This window comes from Metopolophium dirhodum, unplaced genomic scaffold, assembly GCF_019925205.1.
Source record: "Metopolophium dirhodum isolate CAU unplaced genomic scaffold, ASM1992520v1 scaffold1, whole genome shotgun sequence".
Classification (NCBI taxonomy): Eukaryota; Metazoa; Arthropoda; class Insecta; order Hemiptera; family Aphididae; genus Metopolophium; species Metopolophium dirhodum.
In genome coordinates, this window is record NW_026869896.1 from 1,956,284 (window position 1) to 1,983,766 (window position 27,483).

At 32.1% G+C, this 27,483-nt stretch overlaps 5 protein-coding genes across 5 annotated transcripts; 3 read left to right on the forward strand and 2 right to left on the reverse strand.

Moving 5' to 3' along the window:
- Positions 1 to 658: 658 nt before the first annotated feature.
- Positions 659 to 1,210, reverse strand: LOC132953171 (ATP-dependent DNA helicase pif1-like). Its single transcript, XM_061025700.1, has one exon. The coding sequence runs from the start codon at positions 1,208 to 1,210 to the stop codon at positions 659 to 661; it is 552 nt and encodes a 183-aa protein (XP_060881683.1).
- A 30-nt stretch (positions 1,211 to 1,240) lies between these two features.
- LOC132953172 (ATP-dependent DNA helicase PIF1-like) lies at positions 1,241 to 2,575 on the reverse strand. Its single transcript, XM_061025701.1, has one exon. The coding sequence runs from the start codon at positions 2,573 to 2,575 to the stop codon at positions 1,241 to 1,243; it is 1,335 nt and encodes a 444-aa protein (XP_060881684.1).
- Positions 2,576 to 3,481: 906 nt separating this feature from the next.
- Positions 3,482 to 6,224, forward strand: LOC132953205 (KRAB-A domain-containing protein 2-like). The gene is made up of 3 exons (XM_061025727.1): positions 3,482 to 5,170; positions 5,432 to 5,684; positions 5,764 to 6,224. Exons 1-3 carry the CDS (start codon positions 4,099 to 4,101, stop codon positions 5,987 to 5,989), a joined length of 1,551 nt encoding a protein of 516 aa, XP_060881710.1. The 5' UTR covers positions 3,482 to 4,098; the 3' UTR covers positions 5,990 to 6,224.
- Positions 6,225 to 16,486: 10,262 nt separating this feature from the next.
- LOC132953173 (52 kDa repressor of the inhibitor of the protein kinase-like) lies at positions 16,487 to 19,731 on the forward strand. The gene is made up of 3 exons (XM_061025702.1): positions 16,487 to 16,960; positions 17,049 to 17,150; positions 17,752 to 19,731. Exons 1-3 carry the CDS (start codon positions 16,895 to 16,897, stop codon positions 19,729 to 19,731), a joined length of 2,148 nt encoding a protein of 715 aa, XP_060881685.1. The 5' UTR covers positions 16,487 to 16,894.
- Positions 19,732 to 22,822: 3,091 nt separating this feature from the next.
- Positions 22,823 to 25,317, forward strand: LOC132953174 (uncharacterized). Its single transcript, XM_061025703.1, has 4 exons — positions 22,823 to 22,843; positions 23,678 to 23,857; positions 23,934 to 24,239; positions 24,511 to 25,317. Exons 1-4 carry the CDS (start codon positions 22,823 to 22,825, stop codon positions 25,315 to 25,317), a joined length of 1,314 nt encoding a protein of 437 aa, XP_060881686.1.
- The last annotated feature ends 2,166 nt before the right edge of the window (positions 25,318 to 27,483 follow it).

Sequence of the window (27,483 nt, forward strand, 5' to 3'; positions counted from 1 at the left end):
ACATGTGTTCAGTGATTTATTCGTTTGAACAGGTGGCTCGTTAGTCGTACGTTCTCGGGTTGCTGCACATTTAATTATTATAATATTGTATTTTTATTGTGAAAATGTGCGCATCCTGAGACGGTAGCGTTTGGTTCGAAGCCGCTAACGGACACCAGTTCTCCAGGTAACCAGCTGACGAGCTGTAGTATTCAATTATTAAATATTTGATATTCAATTATTATTATGTTTAGGTGCTAATCAAGCATTCTATTACATTGTTATTACCTAGTGGATGCCAAATAGGCATCTCACATTTATATATTATATTATTTAAGCTGTATTATTCTTGAACCATATTATTATCATTATTTCATTACCTACCATTACTTATCATTACAATAAAATCAATCATTAAATATATTAATTGCTCGGGTTATCTATTTTAATATCTTCTTTATTATTATAAGGTCGTTAGTAAAATATTTATATTGAACTAACGCCTTGCCGTGAAGGCACCCTTAACTTTAATTATAAGAAATTTATTTTTGTTAAGAGCCGAACGCGACACCTAGACTTTATCATTGAGCGTCACCTAGACTTGATCATTGAGCATCACCCAACCTTGATTATCGAGCGTCCGCTAGACTTACACTTACCATTGTCAACACATAATGCATTACAGAACTTCCCTGTACACAATGTTCTTGGTGACGAATCGGCCGCTGTCATCGGCGTACATGCCGACTCTCACGGACTGTGCGTTTCTCACCCTCGAAAACGCTACGTACAGTTGCCCGTGCGTGAACACAGGCGACGTCAGTAACAAACCTACACGGTCGAACGTCTGACCCTGCGACTTGTTGATGGTCATGGCGAACGACAATCTCACCGGGAATTGAAGGCGCCGCAGTAAGATGGGCAGGTCGTCCTCACCGCTGGACGTGAGCGGTATCTTGGGCACGACGATGTCGTCGTCCTGTGCTTCACCGCCCAAAATCCTAGCCTTGAAATTGTGACGCCGCAGTTCGGTGACCACCAACCTCGTACCGTTGCACAGTCGTCTCCTCGGATCGAGATTTCTGAGCAACATCACGATGCACCCCACCTTCAACGTCAGCCGGTACGGCGGCAGGCCGTCCGGTTCCAAGCTGTTGAGGAACCCCGTGGGAAAATTGGCCACTTCGTCGGGATCGTCCGCCATCATGGTGTCGACGGCGGTGTAGCTCATCTGAGCACCGTCGACGCGCTCCAGCACGTCCTAGTTGACACCTCTACAGTCTTCGTTGGTGGGACACACAACGATTCTCCGAGCGAATTCGTCGACGTTGGCCAACGACATTTGCTGCGGGTACACGAAATCGATCAAATCATCAACGTCGCATACCATTTGCCGCGGGATTTGCACGGTGTTCGGAACGCCGTCAACCGCGGGCAGTCGGCCGTTGCCGAGCTCAAGCAACCAAGTCGCAAAGTCCGCGTCGTGGTCCGCGCGCATGTTCTGGACCAGATTGAAGCGCTCCATGACGCGCCAAAGACCGTTTTCCTTGATCGACGACATGACGATCTCGGCTCTCGTCCCTCTCCGGACCACGGGCAATATCTGCCTGAAGTCGCCGGCGAACAGCATGGTTTTACCGCCGAACGGTAATTCCGATGCCATGACGTCCCTGAGCAGGCGGTCCACCACCGTCAGTTGCAGTCCCGGCGACATTGGGGCTTCGTCCCAGACGATGAGCGCCGCGTTGCGTATCTTCTGCGCTCGCTCGGACTGCATGGTGACGCTGGACGTCGAGTCTTTGGTCAGCGTGCCGAAAGGCAGTCCGAACGTCGAGTGTACGGTCATGCCGCCGTCCATGAGCGACGCGGCGATACCGGTGAACGCCACGCACAACACCTCCCGCTGCGGAGGTCGGTGCCGAAGCGCCCATATCAGGCATCCGTACAGCGTCGTTTTTCCGGTACCCCCGGGTCCGTCGACGAAGAAAGTTTTCGCCACCTCGCGTTGGTCGTCGACGGCCGCCATCACGCGGTCGTACACCGTTCGCTGTTCGGCGTTCAAGGCGTCTACTTGTGGGGCCCACCGTGCCGCCGCGTCTATTGCCCGGAACAGCGCGTCGTCCTGCAGCGGTTCCAGTAGACGGGGGTCGGCGAGGGGCAGACCGTAGTCGCCCGGCGATTTCCGGTGTACACGAAGTAGATCCTCGATGGCCGCCAGACACGCGGCCCTCGCGCGGTCGACGTCTTGGAGACGGCGGTTGAAGTCCTCCATCATGTTTGCTTCGTTCGCCTCGTACAACGCCAGCGGGTTTGAGGGCTCGCAGAACACCAGTATAGTGACGAACAGATACCGCAGCTGCCGCGGTGTGTCCAACGTCGCCGATTCCGTCAAGCAATCCCGCCACGCTCGGTCGTCTTCCAATAATCCGAGTGCAACGGCAGCCGCCGTGAATGTTTCGTGAACGACCCCGTCCACCGTCCTTATGTCTTGAAAGGACTTCGGGCCTCTTCGGTTCAGAAGTAGCAATCTCAGGTGGAAACGGTCCCGGTCCAGTGGGTTTACTATGTACATCCGAGCCAACGTAACGTTTGCCATCCGAATCCGCCGCGGCAACCATTGGGTGACATTTCTTACGAGTACGTTTTCTTGATTACGTGGCATCTGCCAGGTGTAATGCGTCGGTATTTCTTGGTACAAGTATTGTCGAGCATTCACGTCTGTTGTGTTGAGCGCGAAGAACTGCGTGAGTTTCGTACTACGCACAGCTTGGTTCTGTAGCCGTTCTTCTGCTTGGCCCGGCGCAAAGTACACGTTCTGACGACCCTCCGGGTGGACAGGAAGTCTGACGACCGTGTGACTCTTGCCGTGCAATTTGTACGAAAACAACCGCCACCCATATAGCAAATGTGATATATTGATATATATTTGATATTCAGTTTATATCATTTTTTCTACATTCGTTAGGTAATATACTTACAATGTCTTAAAGATAACTGAAAATCAATGTATGTGTTTATATATTCGTTACATAACTTTACTATATCAAGATTCTAATATCAAAAAAGTAATTTGTGTGCAATATACATTAGATATTTTCAGCACGATATTTGGTGTACATATTATAATTGATATTTATATGATATCTAAAAATGTTTATTTTATATCACATATTTATAATTTATCTATTTAATATCAGAAATAATATATCAAAAATCTGATTTCTTTATATTATATATTAGATATCATGTTAACGATACATATAGAACATATTGTTACTAATATTTATATGATATTTAAAAAAGTTTATCTTGAATAACATATCTACAATGTATCTATTTAATATAAGAAATAGTATATCAAAAATCTTATTTGTTAAGAATATTCGTTGGATATCTTGTTAATGATACATACAGAATAAATTGTCTCTGATATTCATAAGATATCTAAAAAAGTTTATAATCTTGAATATAGTTATATATGTTACAGTTAAAACCCGAAATCCGTCGAAACTAGTTTTAACTAGTCAAAACTAGTTTCCACAAATCCCTTTAGTCATTTCTGGTTTTAACTAGTTAAAACTAGAATTTACTAAGACCTATAAAATATATTGGTGAAAACTAGAATTATCTAGTTAAAATCCTTAATTTTTATATTGATAGGTTAAACTAGTTTTAACTAGGGAAAAGTAGAAATATAAGTACACATTAGAATAATTATTATAGGAATTTATTATATTATTTATTTAGTATAGAATAATATTATATTGTATTTAAACTCGTACTACATAAAACTCACGCGACCACAGACGATCTATAAATATTGCTCGATAATTGTTTGACCGGTCGACTATCAAATCAATTAAGATAACTAGTCGTCCAACACTTAGATACGATATAACTTCGACAGATTATACCTACAATAATATTAATAATAATACGATATTGATCTGAAGGTCAGCTTATATCGTCGGCTGTGTTTCGCCAGTGCGATTGTGTTCGTCGTAGTCGTTGTACCTACGTGTTTTTGTCGTGAATTGCCCGTTCTAAGTTGTTTTTTCGCTCTTGTTGACATTCGCCGGTTTTGAAAATTGTCCTAACGTCACTGTATACTTTGGTATCATGTTGGAAACTGAAAGAGAAATGAGTACCCGAGAACGGTTTTTTAAGAAGCTTATGGAATCGGTGGAAGGAAAAAAAGACAATCATTATAATATCATTATTAAAGATGCTTATGATTCGCTTCTAAAAGAGGTTGAGGATGCGATATCAGCCACTAAAAAAACCTCTGCTCAATATAGAAGGATCAAGCGATTCAATGTTTTGGAATTTGGCGATACAAAAAAGCTGGTAACCCGCGGAGAGCCAGTCAAATATTATTTGCCGATGGAAGACATTTTTGATGTCATTGATTTGTCACATATCGCTGTAGGGCATGGAGGGAGAGATCGTCTGAAGGTTGAAACTTCAAGAAAGTACGCCAACATTACCACTGACATGATAAATATTTTTTTGTCTCTCTGTGAAACGTGCCAGAAAAAGAAAAAACTAGGAAAGAAAGGACTCGTTTCGAAACCAATTTTGCACACTGAATTAAATAGTAGATGTCAAATAGATTTGATAGACATGCAGTCACAACCTGATGCACAGTTTAAGTTTATACTTAATTATCAAGATCATCTGACAAAATTCGTTCTGCTCCGCCCCTTGCAGACCAAGCGTGCAGAAGAAGTTGCAAGCCATTTATTAGACATTTTTTTAACATTTGGTGCTCCGGTTCTTCTTCATTCAGACAATGGGAGAGAATTTGTTAACAGTGTGATTACAGAGCTGACAGGGCTATGGCCAGAGTTAAAAATCGTGCACGGGAAACCTAGGCATTCACAAAGCCAAGGCTCCGTAGAGCGAGCCAACCAAGACGTGGAACGAATGCTCGCTTCTTGGATGACAGACAATAAATCCACTAATTGGTCTATCGGATTAAAGTTCGTACAATTTATGAAAAATAGAGCACACCACGCCGGGATAAATATGACGCCCTATAAAGCAATGTTTGGGGTTGATCCAAGAGTGGGGCTCGTAACCTCTAACCTCCCCAATGATTTGATTGCTACTATAAACGTCGAGGATGAACTGGAAAATCTTATATGTACTGAAACTGGAAGTGAAAATAAGATTGAGCAGGAAGCTGCAGGTAAACATTTTTATTATTTTTTTAGACATTAATATTTTAGACATTTATTTATCGACACTATATTGCGGTTAAAATGCATTTTTTATTTACATATTTTATAATTTAAAAACCATAAACATTTTTCGATAACTTTTAAATTATTTTTCAGTTAGAAAAATTGTAAAAAAAATCAACTTTCATAGTTAAGTATAAATAGCTCATACTGTAACCAACAAATCTAATAAATACATAAACACGGTTTATTTCTTTGATATGTTTCAGATACCTCTTTTATAGGTGCAATTAGAAAAGAAGCTCATGAAAATTTGGAAAAACAGGCAGCCCGAATGATGACTCGATCAGAAAAAAAATTTCCCGCCGTTGATGTTGGTGTCAACGTAGTAATCCGCATTCCAGATGTTGACAAAGGCAAAACAGATCATCCTAATCTCATCGGAGTGGTGTTAGAAAAAACAGAGCACGATCTATACAGAATCGGAAGTAAGGATGGAATTCTAGAAAAACTTTATTGTAGGTACGTCCATTATCACATTTTCATACACCAAATAAAATATAATTAGTAAATAGTTACTAATCAGTAAAAATTGTTTCAGATCTGAATTTATAACATGCGAAGAAAAATTCATCACAGAGAATCAAGTTCCAAACAATCATATTTCCCTCCGTGCAGCCGCAACAAAAGCATCGACGGGGTCGGGGCAAGGCTTTGTAAGATGCACATGTAAAACGTCCTGCGGAACAAATCGCTGTTTATGTAGAAAAAATAAAATACTATGCAATTCTAAATGCCACAATAGTTTGTCCTGTCAAAATAAATAATATAATAAATTCCTATAATAATTATTCTAATGTGTACTTATATTTCTACTTTTCCCTAGTTAAAACTAGTTTAACCTATCAATATAAAAATTAAGGATTTTAACTAGATAATTCTAGTTTTCACCAATATATTTTATAGGTCTTAGTAAATTCTAGTTTTAACTAGTTAAAACCAGAAATGACTAAAGGGATTTGTGGAAACTAGTTTTGACTAGTTAAAACTAGTTTCGACGGATTTCGGGTTTTAACTGTAACATATATATCGCGACCCTCGTGCTAATACCTCTTATCTCAAGGTTTTTTCGAAAATGAGATATTGGTACCACTGTATAGCTGTTATCATGGCGCGTAATTTGTATTCATGACTGAAAAATTTTATTGTGTTTTTCCCTCCAAAAACTCATTTGTAGTGATAACAAGTATTTAATTCTGTGTAGAATAACACTTATCTCGTGTTTTTTTAAATTGTGTTTGACGTTGGTTGGTGTACGGAGCTTTTGTTCGTTTCTTCAAATATTATTATTAAGAACTTCGATCAAATAGGTATGTATAACTATTTTGTTGCAAGGTAGTATAGTAATTTATTATTGTTAAGTATTAGGTTAATAATTATAGAACAGGAACATAATGTAATATAATATTAATTGATAAAAATGTACAATATTTTACTTGTTTGATTAATACTGTATTATTCCTATTATAATATTATAGCTGTCGTACACCATGCCTAAAAAAAGGTCTAATTGTCAATCGAACCGATGTAAATATATGTTGAATTTGGTAAATCAACAGTACAATAATAATATACCTTCGTACCTGTGGTGTTATATTTATTTTAAATTATTTTTTAGATCCTATAATTGCAACTTGTGTTGATGATTTATCTAATCAAACTATTGATATTGATAATATAGAATCTGATATTATGATGACTACCTCAGGTATTATTTTTAACTCAACATAATATTTATATTTTTATGATTTGTGGTGTTATATTTATTTTAAATTATTTTTTAGATCCTATAATTACAGTTTGTGTTGATGATTTATCTAATCAAACTATTGATATTCATAATATAGAATCTGATATTATGATGACTATCTCAGGTATTATTTTTAACTATAATATTTATATTTTTATGATGTGTGGTGTTATATTTATTTTAAATTATTTTTTAGATCCTATAATTGCAGCTGGTGTTGATGATTTATCTAATCAAACTGTTGATATTGATAATATAGAATCTGATATTATGATGACTATCTCAGGTATTATTTTTAACTATAATATTTATATTTTTATGATGTGTGGTGTTATATTTATTTTAAATTATTTTTTAGATCCTATAATTGAAGCTTGTGTTGATGATTTATCTAATCAAACTGTTGATATTGATAATATAGAACCTGATATTATGATGACTATCTTAGGTATTATTTTTAACTATAATATTTATATTTTTATGATGTGTGGTGTTATATTTATTTTAAATTATTTTTTAGATCCTATAACTGCAGCTGGTGTTGATGATTTATCTAATCAAACTATTGATATTGATAATATAAAATCTGATATTATGATGACTACCTCAGGTATTATTTTTAACTCAATATATTTATGTTTTTAAATTCAGTTTAGAAAGTATAAAATAATATTATTTTTACATGTTTAGACACCAATGTTAATAGAAATGGAAAAAGAAAAAGAAGACTATTCGCAGACAAAAATGAATGGATAAGAGAACAAGCTAAAACAAAAAGAATGCATGGACAGGGTTATGTTGGATATCACAGGGAAGGAAAAAAAGTATTCCATGATACTAAACGGGAAAAAAGAATATTAAAGCCTGCTTGTACTTCATTATCCTGCATTAAGTCAAAGGTACGACACTGCAATAGTTTCCTAGAAAATGAAAGAAAAACCATGTTCGATGACTTTTGGAAATGTAGTTGGGAGGAAAAAAAAACATTTTGTATTAACATGATATCAAAACAGGTAAAAAAACAAGACACAACAGCTGCTGGAGAAAGCAGTAGAAGAAATTTATCTTACATATATCATTTGAAATCCAGAGATGTTAACTTTGTTGTGTGCAAGACCATGTTCCAGAATACATTAGGTCTTAATGAGTGGATGATAAAAAATTGGTTACATTCCTCCAATCAAGTAAACGGACTTCCACAAAAAAAATTGAAAAACATTGGTTCTAATGAAGTGGCAGTTGATGGAGACCAAGATGAAATGTCTCCTCGAAGGTTTGTTTTGATGAGATATGACCACTTAAATTTATGGTTTGACAGTTTAGCCAAGATGCCCAGTCACTACTGTAGACAGAAAACAAACAGACTTTACCTTGAAGGGCCTTTTAATTCTAAAATGGAAATATACTCTGCCTATGTACAAAAATGTGTTGAAGACTCCATTAAAAATCCATTAAGTAAAAGTATTTTTTCTACATTTATGAAAAAAAGAAATTTATCAATATTTAAACCAAGGAAAGACTTATGTGACGTATGTTCTAGTTATAAAGTGAATCAGGTGAGTAAAAATGACTATCAACAGCATATTAAAGAAAAAGACAGAGCCCGAGAAGAGCTTACTAAAGATACACTTGATGCTCATGCATATAAAAAAAATGTATTTACCATGGACTTACAGGCAGTCAAGTTATGCCCAGCATTAAATGCCAGTGCACTTTACTACAGTATGAAGTGAAAGTACATAATTTCACTGTGTATAATTTAGCACCAGAACACCAGTGCTCAAACTATTGGTGGGACGAATCAGAGGGTGAGTTAGAAGCATCTGTTTTTGCATCCCTTATAACTAAACATTTAACTCTAAATTGCATTAAAGATTCTACAGCTCAAAATGACATAATACTTTATTCAGATGGATGTGGGTACCAGAATCGTAATAGTGTCTTATCAAACGCTTTACTCCAGTTTGCTATTAAAAATAATATTACAATTGAACAAAAGTTTTTGATGAAAGGACATACACAGATACCCTGTGACAGTGTCCATAGCATGATAGAAAAAGTCATAAAAAATAAAGAAATTTATTTACCTCCAGATTATTTGAAGCTTACCAAGACTGCACGCCAAAACCCCAGTCCGTATGAATCAATTTTGATGGTTCATTCAGATTTTAAAGACTACAAAGATGTTTTATTCTATAAATCCATAAGACCAGGAAAATCAAAAGGAGACCCAGAAGTAAAGGATATTAGGGCATTAAAATATGATCAGATTTCTCAAAAAATTTATTTCAAGTTAAAATTTGATGATGAGTATCAGGAAATTCCTCAATATAATCGTTCCAGAAAAATAATTGATTTCAACAAAGAAGCACCAAACCTATACCAAAGTAGAAATGTACTAACACTTTCAAAGTGGAATGATTTGCAGAAACTAAAAGGTGTTTTGCCAAGAGATGTGCATGATTTCTATGATAATTTACCACACGAGCAACAGTTAAAGGCTCGCAAAACTACAAAAGTTTAAAAATTTTCAAACTTTTTTTTTTAATATTTCCTTTAATTAAAATGACAATTAATGTTCCTAACATAAATAAGTTATAAATTTATTTTTTTTAAGTTTTAAATATTGTTTATTTTTATTTTTAACAAGTTGGTTTCTATTATTTCGTTTTTGTTTTTCATAAGTTGATTTCTATTAATTTCTATTTTAATAATATACAAGTTGATATTTTATTTTTTGTTCAATTTATATTTATCTGTTTTTACTATGATAAATAATAATAAAGGTTATGTTTTTTAAAATTGAATATCATGACGTGTAAATTATTTATTTATAAGAAAATATTAATAATTAATTAATCTTTTTTTATTATTAATGGTAAATAATAACACTTATCTAATATAATTTAATGATAACAACACGAATCTCCTAATGACAATAACACGCATCTCCCATAAATTTTCGAAATAACACTTAACTCATACAAATAAAAAAAAATTTAACATTTAATATAGTTAACTTTATAAGAAATGAAAATACCTTTATCTGATTGGCCAACTATAATAGTTGAAAGATCTTCATTATTGTTATCAAAAACAAAATCATATTGAGCAAACATATCAACGGCAGATTCATCTATTATTTCATTTTCAACTTCATGTTCTTCATCAATATTACTTATGTTAACTACTTAAAAGTCAATTTAATAATTATTAAATTATATAATACATATTATAAAAATATTTTGGCAATAAAAAGTGACTGACCAGCATCACTATCGAATTTTGAAGGCAACCCTTCAACCGACAATTGTATTATGTTGTATAATTGTTTTTCTAATTCACTTGAGCAAGTATAATCATTTTCATGAGGGCCACCTCCAGTCTTAAATAAATTACTTTTACTTCCTCTCAATAATCTTTTCAATCCTTCATATTTTAATCTCAAGCTTGTAGCATCTCTGGGCTGTTATTTATAAAAAAATGTATATCTAATTCATATTTATTGAAGATTATTAAATTTTTATTTAGAACTTACACAGCCTGATGTGGTTGAATTGTATGCTTCACTAATTTTTAACCAGCACTGGTTTTTGTCCTTCCAGGACACAGAGTTGGACACTTTATTTTCCAGTACAGATTTATTTTCAATTGCATATTTTAATAACAGTTCTTTTTCCTCAAAGGTAAAGTTAGTTGCCCTATTCCTTTTATTGGACGACATAATGATGATTGATGAATAACAGAATAATACAGAAATTTAGAATAGCAATATAACAGTTTATTGTTTATAATAAAAATATACAGATTTTTCTTTGATAAATGATAATATTATCACTGATGAGATATTTCAACCAATTACAATGGATCAGAACTCTTTAACTTGTTCCACAATGCACAACTCCTAATACATATTATCATTATCATCTACTGATTAGTTTTATTCTCCGAATAACTATTCGGATAATAAATTTAAATTGAAAAACAGTTGTCATAATTTTTTGTTTTATTTGGAAGTTTATTTGCTGAATAGGTTTATTCAACGAATAGTAATTTAACGAATAGTTGGGTGATTGAAAAACCGGGCCTAACTCTTAAGCTTTAAAGTAAACATCGATTATGCTCATAAGTTAACATTTAATCTTTTTTTTTGTTTGAGGGGGTGCAAATTTTTGTTTTGCCAGGAGCTTTTAATCGGCTCGGCTCGGAAAACTACCATTAATAAATTGAAAAATATTTAATAAATTCGATTAATATTAGAGGGCCTACCTTGCAGTCAAACGTCAAAACCACAGACCAGTACAACCCTAGGTAATAATAATAATAGTTATAGAAATTTAAATATTTGCACAGATTGGACAAATATAGAATATAGACTTGTTTTAGATTCTGAGGGATGAATGTATTGCTATTACAATGACTTGTTTTTCATTTTTTTTTTCATTTGTGTCTGTGTACACAATAGGTAGTCGAAATAATGCTTTGAATTTCAACTTCAGTATCTTGTTCGATGGGAAAGTAAATATAGTTGGTGCATTGGGAAGGTCAAAATTTAAAATTCCCAGTAATTTTCGAATGTGCCGGGATAAACAAAAAAAAAAACGGACATTTTTACGCAAACTTGGTTTTTGACAAAATTGATTTTAGTTTTTGGTGTAACTTATATAATATTACTTAGATAAAATTTTCAAAATATTTTGATGTGTTTTAAATTGTATACGGACATTTACAGTTTTCCATATTTTTAGTTTTTATTTCTTTGAATGTCAATAAAATTTTATTTGTTGGGTAAAAAAGCTTGAAAATGAAATACAAGGCTCTTTACATATTGTTACAATGATATTTTAAGCATATTAAAAATCCAGTCACAATTTTTTTTATAAGCATTTAATGTTCAAATGTTGAAAAAACACGTAAAAATCACGAAAATATGCAAATTATTTTAAGTTGGAAATTCATAAAAAAGTTTCTTTTTTAAATCTAAGATTTGAAAATTTAATACAAGATTTTTATAAGGTTATCTAACTTTCAAAAAAAAACTCAAAAAAAAAATGTCTATAAGTAAAATTAAATTTTTATGAGCGTTTGAAGTTGGATATTCACTCGAATTCTCATGTTGCGATTTTGTTATTTTGTTGTAATTCAAAAATCAATAACTGTAGAAAGGTACATGAAAATTTGACTAATTATTTTATCAATTACTATACATGATAAGATTTTCAAAATATTTTGAGTTGTTTTGAGCTATTTGTGGACAATTTAAAATTGAAATTTTTTTAGTTTTTTTTTCCTCTAAATATCAATAAAATTGTATTTGTTAGGCCAAAGAACTTCAAAATGCAATACAAGGTATATTTATATATTTCTTAAATAGCAGTTGAAAAATATGTATTAAAATTAATAAGCACAACTTTTTTTATAGGCATTTTAAGTTCGATTTTTGATTTATCAAATTTAAAATTTGATAATGATTTTGAAGTTAAAAATGTATGAAATGTTCAACTTTTAAAGCTAAGGATTGAAAACTTTTTTGGCTGGAAGTAGATTATTCTGTAACCAAAAAATTTCACAGTTTTTTTTTATAGTTATTTTGTGTTCAAATTTTGAGGAAATTACATATTAAATAATCAACAATTGAATAATATAGACTTAAGTAATTTTGTTGTAATTTTATAATATTTTTTCAACTTACCGGATACCGTATTAATAATAAATACCTAATAACAATATTAATAATATATAAAATTAAAATATCAACACTGATAAACCGTCACCGCTCAGAATCGTTTCTCGTATACAATTATATGATATCATTGAATTCAAATTTAATACCGTCCATTATTCAGTAGCCCACTTGTAACTTACTGAACAGCAGAGCGACATCCACTTACCCACCCTTTTTTTAAATTTAAAAGTGAATACAGTTATCCCTCGTTATCCGCGGATTAAAAATCCGCGGTTGGGTCGGCGATAACATTGTATTTATATATACGATGAAATTTTATCTTTATTGTACCCATACTTATAACAGATAAGCTACATAAAGTACATACCTTAATATGTACGGTTAATTTGTTATATCTTAAAATTGTTCAGTTGTTGGTTGATATTAGTGCGTGACACGTGTACGGTTGTATGTACATATTACTATTTAATTTAGTACCATACTTCATTTTAAGTGGCTTCTCAACCTAAAATTTCAATGAAACGGAGAAGAAACGCTTTGACACTCGTGCAAAAAGTTGACATTTTGGATAAAATAAAAAGTGGTGATACCGTAGCGTCACTTGCTAGGAAGTACGAAATGAACGAGTCTAGTGTTCGAGAAATAAGAAAAAATGAAGTGACAATACGACGCAGTGTTATGGAAAGTACCCCTATTTCCAGTAAAACGTGTTAAGGTGGAGAAGACCGAAAAAACCTTTAATATTTGGATTAAAGACCAGACCCAAAAAAAAGTTCCTCTCAGGTATAAGAAATTATGTTGAACTACGATCAGGAACTTACATTGGATGATCTAGAAGAAATTACCGAAACCCCGAACGAACCAAAACATCCGAGGATGATGAAGAGGAAGAAGAACCTGTGAAGCCGGATTTCTCCTCTAAATCAATCAAAGAGATTTTTTCATTAGCAAACCAACTAACTGAACAAGTTCCTATGACGGATCCACTCACAGAAAGAGCATTAAAGTTCAAAAGAGGAATCCAAGAATTGCTGGTGCCTTACGAAGAAGTTCGCAAAGACATAGAAAACAAAAGGAAACAAACATCAATTACAAATTATTTTCATCCTTCCTAATATATTATGTATGTATAAATAATTAATAAATTATATTAAAAAAATAAATACATAATCAAATAATTGTCAAACATATTAACCTTTTTGTGTAATAAAAATACAAATAAATAAAAATGTCTAATAAAAATAAAAAATTGTATGTAAATAAAACCTAACTTCCCGTTTTACATTGCTTTATGGTCTCGTTATCCGCGCAACTTTCCTGGAACATAATCTCCGCGGATAACGAGGGATTACTGTTCTGTATACTTTCAATTTTTTTAAATATTTATGTGAATTTTTTTATTAAACTTCTTACAATAATTTAAACCATACATACAACATACGTATTATTGCTAAAACAATATTATTAGTATTTAAATTCAAAACATTTTAATAGCAATTGTATTCCAATAGTTAAATATTTTATTTATAAGTTACATGTTTTTGAAAATATATTATGTAGTTGAAATGTGATTCATTTTTAAAATATTGAACTGCGAGACGTTCCACTCTGGTATAATCTTTGTACCAGTACTGATACAGATACTTATCATATTTAATTTAAAATACAAAATATACTTATAGTTTTCCATAATGCTTACCAATATTACTGCTCAAACAACGTGCTTCAAAAAACGAAAAATCAAGCTTATTTGGTCGTACTTGATTGAATATTGCTTTTTTTATGTCTTTAGTTTTGGACGATCTTGGCCAAGCACAATTCCCTTTTGCATACCAGAATCCAGGAACTACTTCCACAGTGTTGTCCAAAACAAAATGTACAACACACCACACCATTTTATGCATTTGTATTTTCGTAAAGAATAAAACCGTTCAAGAAACGCGTGCGAAGGACGGACGCCGTCGCCGAACACGATTATAATATAGACGTGATAGCGAAGGCGCGAGGTGAGTCGTGAGGCGAAGTGAGTCGTGACCGTTGATCGTTGACGAATGACAAGCTTAATATCGTATTATTATATCGTCGCACTCACACATCGTCGCCGTAGTATTAAAATATTGATAAACTTATGGAATTCCCAATGATTACTATATTTCCATCATTAAATTATTTATTTTAGTCTTAGAATTAGAACGACTTTATATTTACATCTCATAAAATACGCTGTAATCGTATGAACTATGAAATGTTGGTACTTCGGGGATATAACTAATAATAATAAATATATTAAACAAGCCAGCTTTATCAAGTAAAATCAAAATAATGCTGACAATATGGTTTTTCGACATACCTAGTGTTGATCACCAGACTTAACATTTTGAATATAGCTCACTTGATTTAAAAGGTTGGCAACCCCTTCCGATGAGAATAATACATAGAGTGGGGTGGGGCACACACGCGACTGTCTGAAATTTAGAAAAATAGCCAAAAATAAAAATAATATATATATAACACTGCAATAAAAAGCAAATACCTACGGCCAATGAGGAGGGGGGCATGTCCCCTGTGCCCCCCCTGGATACGCCACTGGATATAATATATGAAAGGGATATATTATATTCTTGCGATGAAGCATTTTTAAAAACAATTTTTTTATTGTTATTTTAATTGTTGTACTACACAAGTGCGTATATTGTTTTATAACATAGAGACCTGTGCAGTGTGCATCATTCATAATCATTTATTTTTTGGCAACGCGTCGTCGCCCGTCGGCCACGACGTTCTTATCTTATCTCCGTGGTAGCTGACCTTTATAAGATCATAATATCATAGACATATAAATTAAATTATATGTCTATGGATCATATACTAGTAATTAGTATAATATTATCTAAACTCTAAAGGTCTATCCTAACCTGGAAGTTCATACAATAAAGAGTTGTAAATTAGCGACGATTATACAATGTTGTGTTGTTTCAATAAAGTTAATTTTCATAATGTATAATATTCCGACTAGTTAATGCGGAAATTAAATAGCTTATATTGCTTTATGAGAGCATGTTAAAACGTAGTACCGAAAACCATACGAAGCGCGACATGTAATGAGTTCACATCAGGGACAACCAAAAATTTTTTTTGCGCTTTTTTAATTGTTTTTATGATAACTGATACAACAGTTAGTAACTTAGTAATTACCTGTGACCTACTTGAGGTGGTGTTAAGTCGAGGGATATATCCGATTAGCGGAGCGGAGCGACGGCGCCGAGGAGTGCATATCGACGAATGCCGCTTGCACAGCATCACTGACCACTGACGCATATCATGCGCATAAATCAGCCGGGTATCTAATATACACCGATGGTTCCGTGAACGCTTTATCTACACGGGCACACGGGTATCTTGACACAGCGTATAATATATTATATTATTATAAAGGGCTCTGAAGTCTGAGTGATAATTGATTTATCAATGTATCATGCACGAATAAAAATATACGCAAATATAGTAAAAATATAGTAAAAAGCGACGCCCCCATGGCCATATGATATATATATATAAAATATATAGACGGTTTTGATGAGAAAGGGTACAAGTCAAATTATACGATTTTCCAGGAGACAAAAAAAATGTAATAACTTATACTGTGAAGTAATTATATTTACAATAACTATTTTTATAATTTTTATATGCACTTTTTCGCACATAAAATGATAAATATGAGTATAAATTATTAAACAGGTGTTTATAGACGACTTATGTCCAGTTGCACTGGATACAGTGGCGTAACCAGGGGGAGGCTTAGAGGGCTTCAGCCCCCCCCCCCCCCCATTGGCCGTGTTATGGAATACATTTAATATTATAAAAGACAAAGTACAAACCATGATATTTCTAAAAACAGTGTTGAATACAACGTATTATCATTGATTATAAATACTATAAGTAATACTATAGTATTTATAATTAATGGTATTATCTTAAGTAACAACGAGCTATTATATTAAGCAAAAAATAAACGTTACGTATATGGTAACGATATAATATTATTTGATCGGTATGAACGTAGTAACGAACATTATGATACGACAACGAGTACGACAGTTATCTGTGGTGTACAGGACGGCGCATGACGTGATGCGACAAACGGACAAACAACACTAACACAGTCCTTACTCCGTAGTCTTTACTAAATAATATAGCTACTACTTTTTCTATTTTCTGTACAGTTTTTTGAGAATAATGTCTGAGAAAAGACCTAATGTGTTTTCTGTATTCAATTTAAAAAAAAAGAAAGTTGAGTCTGTCGTAAGTAAATATTATAATAATTAATAAGTAATAAATTTGTATGTGGTAGGTAGCAAAAAATAGATTAGTATAATTATATTTTTTTTAGGATGGTTGCAATAATATTGAAATAAAAAAAGACAGCCTTTTGCCCGATGGTATAGAAGTTGACAATCCTAATTTATTAAAAAATGAGACCCTGAAAAGTACAGTAAGTCTTTTTAAATTATTTAATATTTATAGAGTAATAGAGCATTGTAATTTATAATAGTTATATAATGTGTATCGTTGCATTACTAAGTACAATTCATTTGGTGCAAATTTTTATTAGATATTAATTATTGATAAAATTAAAATTAACTATTATTTGCTTTGCTGTCTTTGTAAGTTTTAAATCATAGACATTGTATATTTTATTCTTAGTCTTTATCAATGCCTGCTTTGACTGAAAATGAAATTTACAAGAATGATATTGCTTGCTTCATAATGGACCGAACGCTGAAAAAATCTGAAATTGTTGATTGTTTAAAAAACATTTGGATACCTCCATTAGATTTTAATTTTCCAGAGAATATAGAAGGCAAACAAAAAAGAAAATTTCAGCATAAGTATTTAACACAATATTCTTGGCTTGCTTATAGTGATATACATAAAGGAGCCTATTGTAAATTTTGCGTTTTGTTTGCTTTTTCTGGTGGTGGAATAGGCAGACAGGTAAATTTATGCTTACATACTAAACCTATATACCTAATGATTTTTACCTTACTTTTGAAAATACAACATATTAATTAAAACTTAATACATAATTTTAGAATTTGGGAAAATTAGTAACTGCACCTATGTTAAAGTTTAAAAATGCTAAGAATGACTTCAACAAACATTCAAAAACAGAATATCATCTTCTTTCTGTTCAAAGAGCAAATGACTTCCTAATCAATTTTGAAAGTGGGTTTGAAAAAACAGTTGATGTACTCTTTGATAAACATCTACAACAATCGATTGAAAGCAACAAAAAAAGGCTGATACCAATTGTTAAGACAATATTATTCTGTGCTAGAAATAATTTACCGTTGCGTGGTCATCGAGAAGCTGGTTCTTTATCATTAGAAAGTGTGAGAAGTTCTTGTACAGTTGGTGAACAAGGTATTCTTCGTGCACTTCTGGCTTTTCGTGTCGACAGTGGTGATACAGAACTTCAAAGACACTTTGAAACTTCCCCTAAAAACTGCACAATGATCAGCCCCAAAGTCCAGAATGAAATAATTGATGTAATTGGTGATGTAATTGTAGGGAAAATAGTTGAACGAGTCAAACAATTTCGATTTTTTTCATTACTATGTGATGAAACTACTGACATTAGCACTACTGAACAGATGACAGTATGTATACGATATGTAGATACGTCATCTTGGATACTTAGAGAAGATTTTCTGGGATTTGTAAAAATGACTTCAACTACTGGTTTAGCAATAAAAGATGCAATATTAATAAAACTTAAAGAAGTTGGTCTTAGCATAGATAATCTTAGAGGACAAGGTTATGATGGAGGAGCAAACATGTCTGGTAAACATAATGGTGTCCAAAGTCTAATTTTAAATGAGCAACCACTAGCATTCTATACGCATTGTTTTAGCCACTCTTTGAACCTTTGCTTATACAAGGCCTGTAATGTTCCCTCGGTCAAAAATATGATGGGAATTGTATCAAGTATTGCTGCTTTTTTTTCTGCTTCAGCTAAGAGAGCTGATAAATTGAAATCAGTTATTTTAGGCGATAGCAATAATTCACAAAAAAAAGAAAAATTGAAAACACTGTGCGAGATACGTAGGATTGAGCGTCATGACGCATTGATTACATTTAAACAATTGTATGTTTATGTAGTGCATGCTCTTGAAGATATTTCACATGATCCTAATCCTGAAAGCTCATGCAAAGCAGCATTATATTTAAATTCAGTGACAAAAATTGATTTTCTCGTTGCACTTGAAGTTACAGTAACTTGTTTTGCCTACACTTTGCAACTCAGTATTTCTCTTCAGAGCAAACAACAAGATATTTCTAAAGCATTATCCGACGTAATGGTTATTCGCAGTGCACTAGAAGAGCTTCGAGAAGGTGCAGATGGACACTTTAAACAAATTTTTAAGGATGTTTCTGATATTGCAAATTTAGCGAATGTAGAAATATGCATGCCTCGGATATGTGGTAGGCAAACACAAAGAATAAATATAAATTCAAAAGATCCAGAGACATACTTCAAAGTATCAGTGTTTCTTCCTTTTCTTGATTTCATCCTTCAAGAATTGGATGCACGATTTAATCAACGACTAAGCGATATAATACCTTTACAGGGACTTATTCCATCAAATTTTAGTATGTACGACGATGAAACTATATTGAAGGCTTCTATCTATGCTCAAGATCTTTCAACTGATGATGATTCTATTCTTAAAGCAGAGTTGCGCATTTGGAGACACCAATGGAAAAATATGCAAATTATACCAGATTCGGCCATTGTTACCTTACCCCATTGCACAGCTATCGTACCAAATATTAAAATACTCTTACAATTGTTTGCAACATTGCCAGTCACCTCAGCCACACCCGAACGTACGTTTTCAACACTAAAACGATTAAAAACATATTTACGGTCAACCATGTCGGAAGAACGACTCAATGGATTGGCATTAACAAATATTAACAAAAAAGAACAATTGAGTGAGGATGAAATAATTAAATTATTTTCCAAAAAGGCACCCAGAAGGATGCAACTAGAAGACTGGAGCAAATAATGTAAAAAATAAAATATTTATTTTGAATTTGAAGTTATATAAAATAAAATAATTTATAATTTATAGTATAACATATTTTGTATATCACTAATATATTATGTATGACGTATGTGTTATGTTATATAATAATGAAATATTACAATTAACTGCAATAAGACTTTATTGAAAATTGTTTGTTATGATGATGTCAAATTTTGATTTACTTTGTTTAGCCCCCCCCCCATTCGAAAATCCTGGGTACGCCACTGACTAGATATTTTAAAATATATTGACTTATGTCTTTTATCACATTTGACTTAATACTTTTATCACAAATAAATTTCAATACTATTTGTGAGAAAGGGCATAAGTAACAAAAAAATGAAAATTAATAATATATTGTTATTTTAAAATATTACTAACTCATATTTCAAAATAATTGAATACAAACCAATAGAAATTCTTTTCTCAGGAAAATAAATGTTGAGTTCATTAATAAAATATAGCTAACAAAAAAAATATTAAATGTTAATAATATTAAGATAGAAGTAAAAACATATTATTATTTTAAACATTTCTTAAAACATTACAAAATAAAGCTTATACAACTTAGTGAGATCCTTACTTCAGGAATAACATTAAATAAAAAGTAAAACAACTGATAAAAAGTAAAAACATAATATTTATTATAGTGAAATATGTAACATTATAATCACATAATAGGTATTTATAACTATCTAACATTTTAAGAGTATTAAAAAATAAAACTTTAATGATTTATTGATATCCTTACTTTAGGAACATAATCATAACATAATAATAATAGTTTATAGAAAATTGAAATAAAAACAATTAATAAAAAATGATAAACACATTAGGTACCTAATTAATATCTTACTCGTCGTCTTCATCCGACACAATAGGATCATTTAAATTCTCCTTGGTTTTTAATTGTTTATAAAAATCATGATACAATTCAGGAATGAATTGTAATAATGATAGTAAATCCCTTTTTTTTTCAAGTGTTACAGGTAAATCATTATTATAAGCTTTAGGTATGGTTGGTAATGGGTTGGAAATAGCATTTCTTCGAGATAAACTTAAACATTCAAATACTGCATCTTCTTTCAATGAAGTTTTGTAGTATACCAAATCTTTATTACACTTTTTATATCTAAACCACTTGGCATCTCTGAACAAAAACAACTGCCCAACAACATTTTTTTTTTTAAATTGATATTTTGATTTTAATAAGCTATTGAAATCTAGAAAATGAGTTTGATTTGTTTCAATGACACTAAATTCATCTTTCCCAGCATAACGAATCAATTGTGCCCAATCATGAGGATGGTTGATAGGAGCAGAGAAACGTTTCTTAGCTTTTTCTATACGTGCATGGTCAGAGTCGCACTCCATTCGCGTGTGCCCTGGTACCATGAATTTGTGGTCTATAATTTGTATTTTGTCTTGCTATTCCAAAAAAGCCAAGCACATAGCCATAAATATAGTATTTTTATTTTGGCCTGGACAGCAGTCACTATACATTATAACATGAGATATATTTGGTGGTAGATTTGATAAGTACTGGAAAACACAAGACCCAATATCGTTGGCACCTCTTTTAGCAATAGTTTCATTCCAAATATAACAATATGCATGTGATGTTAAAACATTATGTACTGTAACATTAAATGTCCATAACTGTCTTTTGTAGAAGGCCACAGATGATTCCAAGTTGGGAGTTGGAAGGCATTGTTGAAGATCAAATGCTATCACACATATATCATCAGTTACTAAACTAGAGTCTTTCCTTTTTGATTCATATGCATCTTCTGCTTCTTCGTGGTGCTTACTTCTTTTAATAATCAATTCAGCCTTTTGTTCATTTGTGCACCTGTTGTTGACAATTTGTATATTTAAGCTGTCACATTGGGAACAAGTGTCCTTTTTTGGATTTTTTATTTTCAAACCAGATTTTTTAAAATGTTTTTCATACAACCAACGACTGACTGACTCATTTGTAGTTTTTTTATAATCATAATTTTCTTATTTTTTGGTGTACTTTTTCCTCTCTTATCTGGAGACATTTTTTGAGCAGGAGATAAAAGTTTTTGTGTACACATTTTTTGAATGAATTTTGGAGTTTCACCAAATATGTTTTAGAAACATAACTTGCAAATAATAACCATTTCATTGTCCTTTGGAACATGATATTGATATGTCATTTGTATATTTTTTTGCTTTTCTGGAGTGTCTCTTCTCTTTCTAGTAACTGCTTTTTTAGTTGGTCTTATGAGATTAGATATATATGTTATCCGCCTATCATAAGATTTCATCGACCAGTAAATATTGAAAAATGTTTGTTGTAAATCCCAATTAATTTTAGACTTACATCTTAGTCTACAGTCAGTTAAAGGTCTACACGACCTATTACTAGCTTTCCTTTATTAGTAACATATTGCTCCCCACAATTTCTTTTTTCTTTCCTGTTTTGTCTATAAAGTCTGGTATCTCCCTTTTTGCTGATTTTATTTTTTCTGCTATGACTAACATTTTCAACATTCCCATCACTCTCAATATTTTCAATTATTCCAAGACTTTCAACATTTTCAACATTCCCATCACTTTCAATATTTTCAATTATTCCAAGACTTTCAACATTTTCAACATTACCATAATTTTCAATATTGTCAATTATTCCAAGACTTTCAACATTTTCAACACTTTCTATATTCATAGCAAAATCTAAGACATAAAATCAGAATAAAATATTTGATATACCTATGTAAATCACTATATTTATCAGGGTCAAGAGTAAATTGAATTAGTAATAATTAAGTAAATTATATTATTTATTAATAGGTGTGTGTATTAATATATTATAGTGTATAATGATTATTATTAGGTATTAATTATATTATTAAGTAAATTATACCTACATATAGTTACACAAAACTAGAATTATTATAAAATTCATTAATAAAAATAAATTGTCTTAAAGCTTATAATTTTTGTTTTTTTATTTTTGCATGGAGGGGGCAGGGTATTGTAAGGGAGATGGAGAAAAATAAATTAACTGTTTTGGACAAAAAATAAATTTTAACTTAACATTATGGTAACATACAAATCAAAAGTAATTTAACAGTATAGATAAATCTTCAAACACATTGTAAGATAAATAAAACTAATAATAAAGTAGATTGGTAATGGTACTTAAAACTTAAGTAGTTTTATATTATTAATAGAGAAGAAAAATTTGGATTTTCAAAGAAGACACATTTCTATAAATTTAAATTCATTAAGTTTCATAATTTTTTGTACATAAATTACAACTACTAAGTATAAATAATTAATACCTGGTTCAAAAACATGCTCTGGTGTTCCTAATACTACACTAACATCATTGTCATAGTCAGGTGTCTCTTGTACTATTATTTCAAAATCTTCACCATTTAATGTTATCGGTATCCGGATATTTCACCGCGCGACTATTCACCGCCAACATTTCACCGCATTTACAACTCACCGCGTGTACAATTCACCGCGCATACAATTCATCGCAGTTTTTTTTTTTGATAATGTAAAAATGTAATAAGCCAATTTATCAGTCGATGTCTATATATTAAATTACGAAATGGCATTTTTGATATGATGAGCCATTAAGTTTATCTTACTGATATAAATTGATTGAACAAATTGAAACCTTATCCAAAATTCTAAATTTAAAAATAACCAGATACGTTTAACTGTACGATTACACACGTTACTGATTATTGAATTATTGTGTCGGCATCGTCCACTACGTATATCGACGTTTACAAGAGTGTTTCATTTTATAATCATGAATAATATATCGTATATTAAAAGTGAACGGGGTAAAGATAAATTAATATTAAAAGGGTACATTTATATACTTGAAAAACAAGGTTTAAATAAATTAATATGGAAGTGTGAAAATTATCAGAAGATAAAATGTAAAGGACGTTTGCATGTTTGTAATGACGAAATTATAAAAGAATTTAAACATAATCATGTGCCGGACTGTGCAAAAGTTGAAGTATGCAAAGCAATCAACGAATTAAAAGAAAAAGCTATCGAACGACCCGATTTAAGAACACGTGCAGTACTAGGTTCAATTTCGACATCTGTAAGTACACTTATTTAAAATACTTCTTTTATTAATTGTAAAACTATTCTATTTCATAATATTATACATCTTGTAGTTAACTACTTCAGCAACAGCGCATTTACCTAAATTAAGTTCTCTTAAACGAACGATTCGGCGGATAAGAAATGAGGAAGATACTTCACCACCAAACCCAAAATCACTAAGTGATTTAATGATTCCCCAAAAATACCAATTGACGAACGATGAACAACCATTTTTACTGTACGATAGTGGTCCAGGAGAAGACCGAATACTATTATTTTCGACCGAAAGAAATTTACGTCTTATGGAAAACTGTAAACATTGGTATGCAGACGGAACATTTTCGACATCGCCTTCATTGTTTACTCAAATATATACGGTAACTGTTTTAAATTATTTTTTAATATATTAGTATATTTTAAATAAAAGGCTATGGTGAACTAATAAGGGTATAAATAATAATAGGTATATAACCGATCAAACGTTAAATTTAATTACTTTACTTGTTATTTAGAGATAAATGTATTAAAGTTACTTTACTCGTTACTCAAAAAATATTGTAATGAAATTACTTTAATTTTCGAATAGAAAAATTAAGTTATATCATAATTATTGTAACTAAATGTGTAAATTACTATATGATTTTACAGATACATGGTGTACAGTACAGTAATGTTTTCCCATCAGTGTTTGCATTATTACCAAATAAAATGGAATCTACATATTGTCGCCTATTCGAAGCATTGAAATCAATAAAACCTGAATTGAATCCGGACACGATTATGATTGATTTCGAGAAAGCGGCCATGAATGCCATTTCAAAAACATTTCCAGTTACAAAAATTCGAGGTTGTTTTTTTCATTTTACACAGTCTGTTTGGAGACACGTTCAACAAGCTGGACTTCAACAAAAATATACTGAAGATTCAGAATTCGCTCTACAAATCAGAATGATGACTGCCCTTAGTTTTGTACCTGTAGCTAATGTTGAACAGGCTTTCAATGATTTGATGGATACTAGTTACTACACAACAAATGAAGAACTTTTAACTCCAATGGTTAATTATTTCGAAGACACGTGGATTGGTCGTATGGACCGTAGGAACAGAAGAAAGCCAGCCTTATTCCCGATCAATTTGTGGAACTGTTATGCTTATTTAGCAGAAAACATTCCAAGAACAAACAATTCTGTCGAAGGTTGGCATAATAGTTTTTCATCCACATTAAATGTAATTCATCCTAGTATTTGGAAGTGTATTGAGGCGTTTAAAAAAGAAGAATCATTAAATAAAATCCATGTTGAACAGTTTATAGCCGGGCATTCAATGGGTGTTAAAAGAACATACAAAGACTTTGCTGAAAGGTTAAAAAATGTGTGTGATGACTATCATAATAGAATAACAGAAGATTATTTAAGAGGCATAGCCCATAATTTTCAGTTAAATGTTTTTGCATAAACTAATTTATAAGTTTTAATTAAATGAACAATAATTATACTAAATGTATTTGCATAAACTAATTTATAAGTTTTAATTAAATGAACAATAATTATACTATTATATTATTATTTACTCATTAATAAATTTTACTATATCCACGACGAATTGTAACCGCGGTGAATTATACATGCGGTGATGAGACAGAGTTCGGGTCTCGTATTTGGTATGCTGGTTGACTCGTATCCTGCGTATGGGCGTTGGCTTTCCAGGAAAGATACGTATGTGACGGCACCTTCTATAGTTTAATTGTTTTCTCTACACTTTAGCAACGACCTCCGCATGTTATACTAATTTCCGTATTAGTTATAGTGTCAAATATTATTAGAAACGTGCGGCGCGCTGTACATAGTTAATATATGACTACTTAATACGTAGGTACGTAACATAGACAATAAAAGCAATAGCTGTGTATATCAATTTGTTATTTACCTTTAAATTAACTGTTTATTAATTTGATTTTATGCTCTTTACTATGTAGTAGGTACATAATATATTGCAGTATTTAGGTGAGTCAGATTTGGTAATCATAAATTTAAAGTTAAATTGTATAATGATATGGCTATACTATTTGATATTACTTAATATGTAGGTAGGTATTGTATATTTAATCATGAGCTTAAAATCAAATTAATAAATAGATAATTAAAAGGTAAATAACAAATAATTGATATGCACAGCTATTGCTTTTATTGTCTACATTTATTGGGTTAGATATTAAATAAATAATACCTTTACTACGTAGTAGGTACTTAATATATTACAGTTTTTAGGTGAGTCAAATTTGGTAAACAAAAATTTAGTGTAGCATACAAAATATACCTACCCGTAGTATAGTCATACACTCTGCGTTGAAGTATTCAAACGTTTGTCACATCCATCGTGGAGTTAGGATATTATTATATAATTTAACTAACCCAACCACCGTCTCAACTCTTAACGTTTAGACATTTATTTAATAAGTATGCAATTACCTAAAATATAACACCTTTCTAGGCAGTAGATAAAAGAGTAGATCAAAGAGTAGATCAAAGTGTATACGTAATCGTACATAGTACGCGCCGCGTACCATTAATAATAATAATAGCGTATGCGCTGCGTGTGTAGTAGTACAACGAATATCAAGCGCGTGACCATGGACGGCGTGCGTCAATATATATATTATGCCTACGTATATAAATAACTCGTATAATATGTCCGTATAGATCTTGTGTGGTTATATGGAATAAAACACCACAAATGCACAACAACAACACATATATGTCTGACATCCGGCCGTGTGTAGAGCGTGTGACAATCCCACGGTAGGCCTAACCGCAAGAAGACCATATATGGTTATCCAGAGTAAAGTAGTGACAGGGACTGAACCATCGAGGAGAGCTGATGGACAAGCGTTCATCAGACGAACAACCGACGAGCTTAGGAACAGTCATCAGGAACTATATAGTCACATCTCGCTAGATTTTAGTCGTATAATTGGACTTAGAATAATTTTTATATATCAATAACAGTTAAATAAATTAAATAAACGTAACTATATTATACTTTAAACTCAAGTTCTACATTTCTACCTTCATCCTTCTATTCATTGACTGGGGCACGTTACAAATTGGCTAAGTGATAGTGAATTAAATAAGGGAACTAACAAAGATAAAGATACAACAAATAGCGGTAATAAGGATTTATTAATCGATTTAAGTACAGACGAAGGGTATCAATATTCTGTAGATTTCGATAGGGAAAAATATTTAACAGCTGTCAGATAAAGAATTTGTTGAACACAAGTATAAGACCGATATTAGTCAACGAAACGAAATTACGAAAGATAGGTACCCGGACTCAAAAGGGAATAGTACATACTCAGTTCGAAGAGGTTAAACAAATTAAAAAAATCAAAATGATTAGCAAACTCCCATTAGATAAAGCCACCTTAATGATCCCCACCTGTACTGGTGAAAGAGATGTTTACCAGTTCATCAAGGCATGTGACTTAGCATGTTCCGCCGTAGAAAAAGAAGATCTGCCCATATTAACGAAATATATTAACACCAAATTATTTGACCAGGCATTAACTGAATGTCGATATAGGGACACTAGTGATTGGGAAGGTATCAAATTAATTTTATT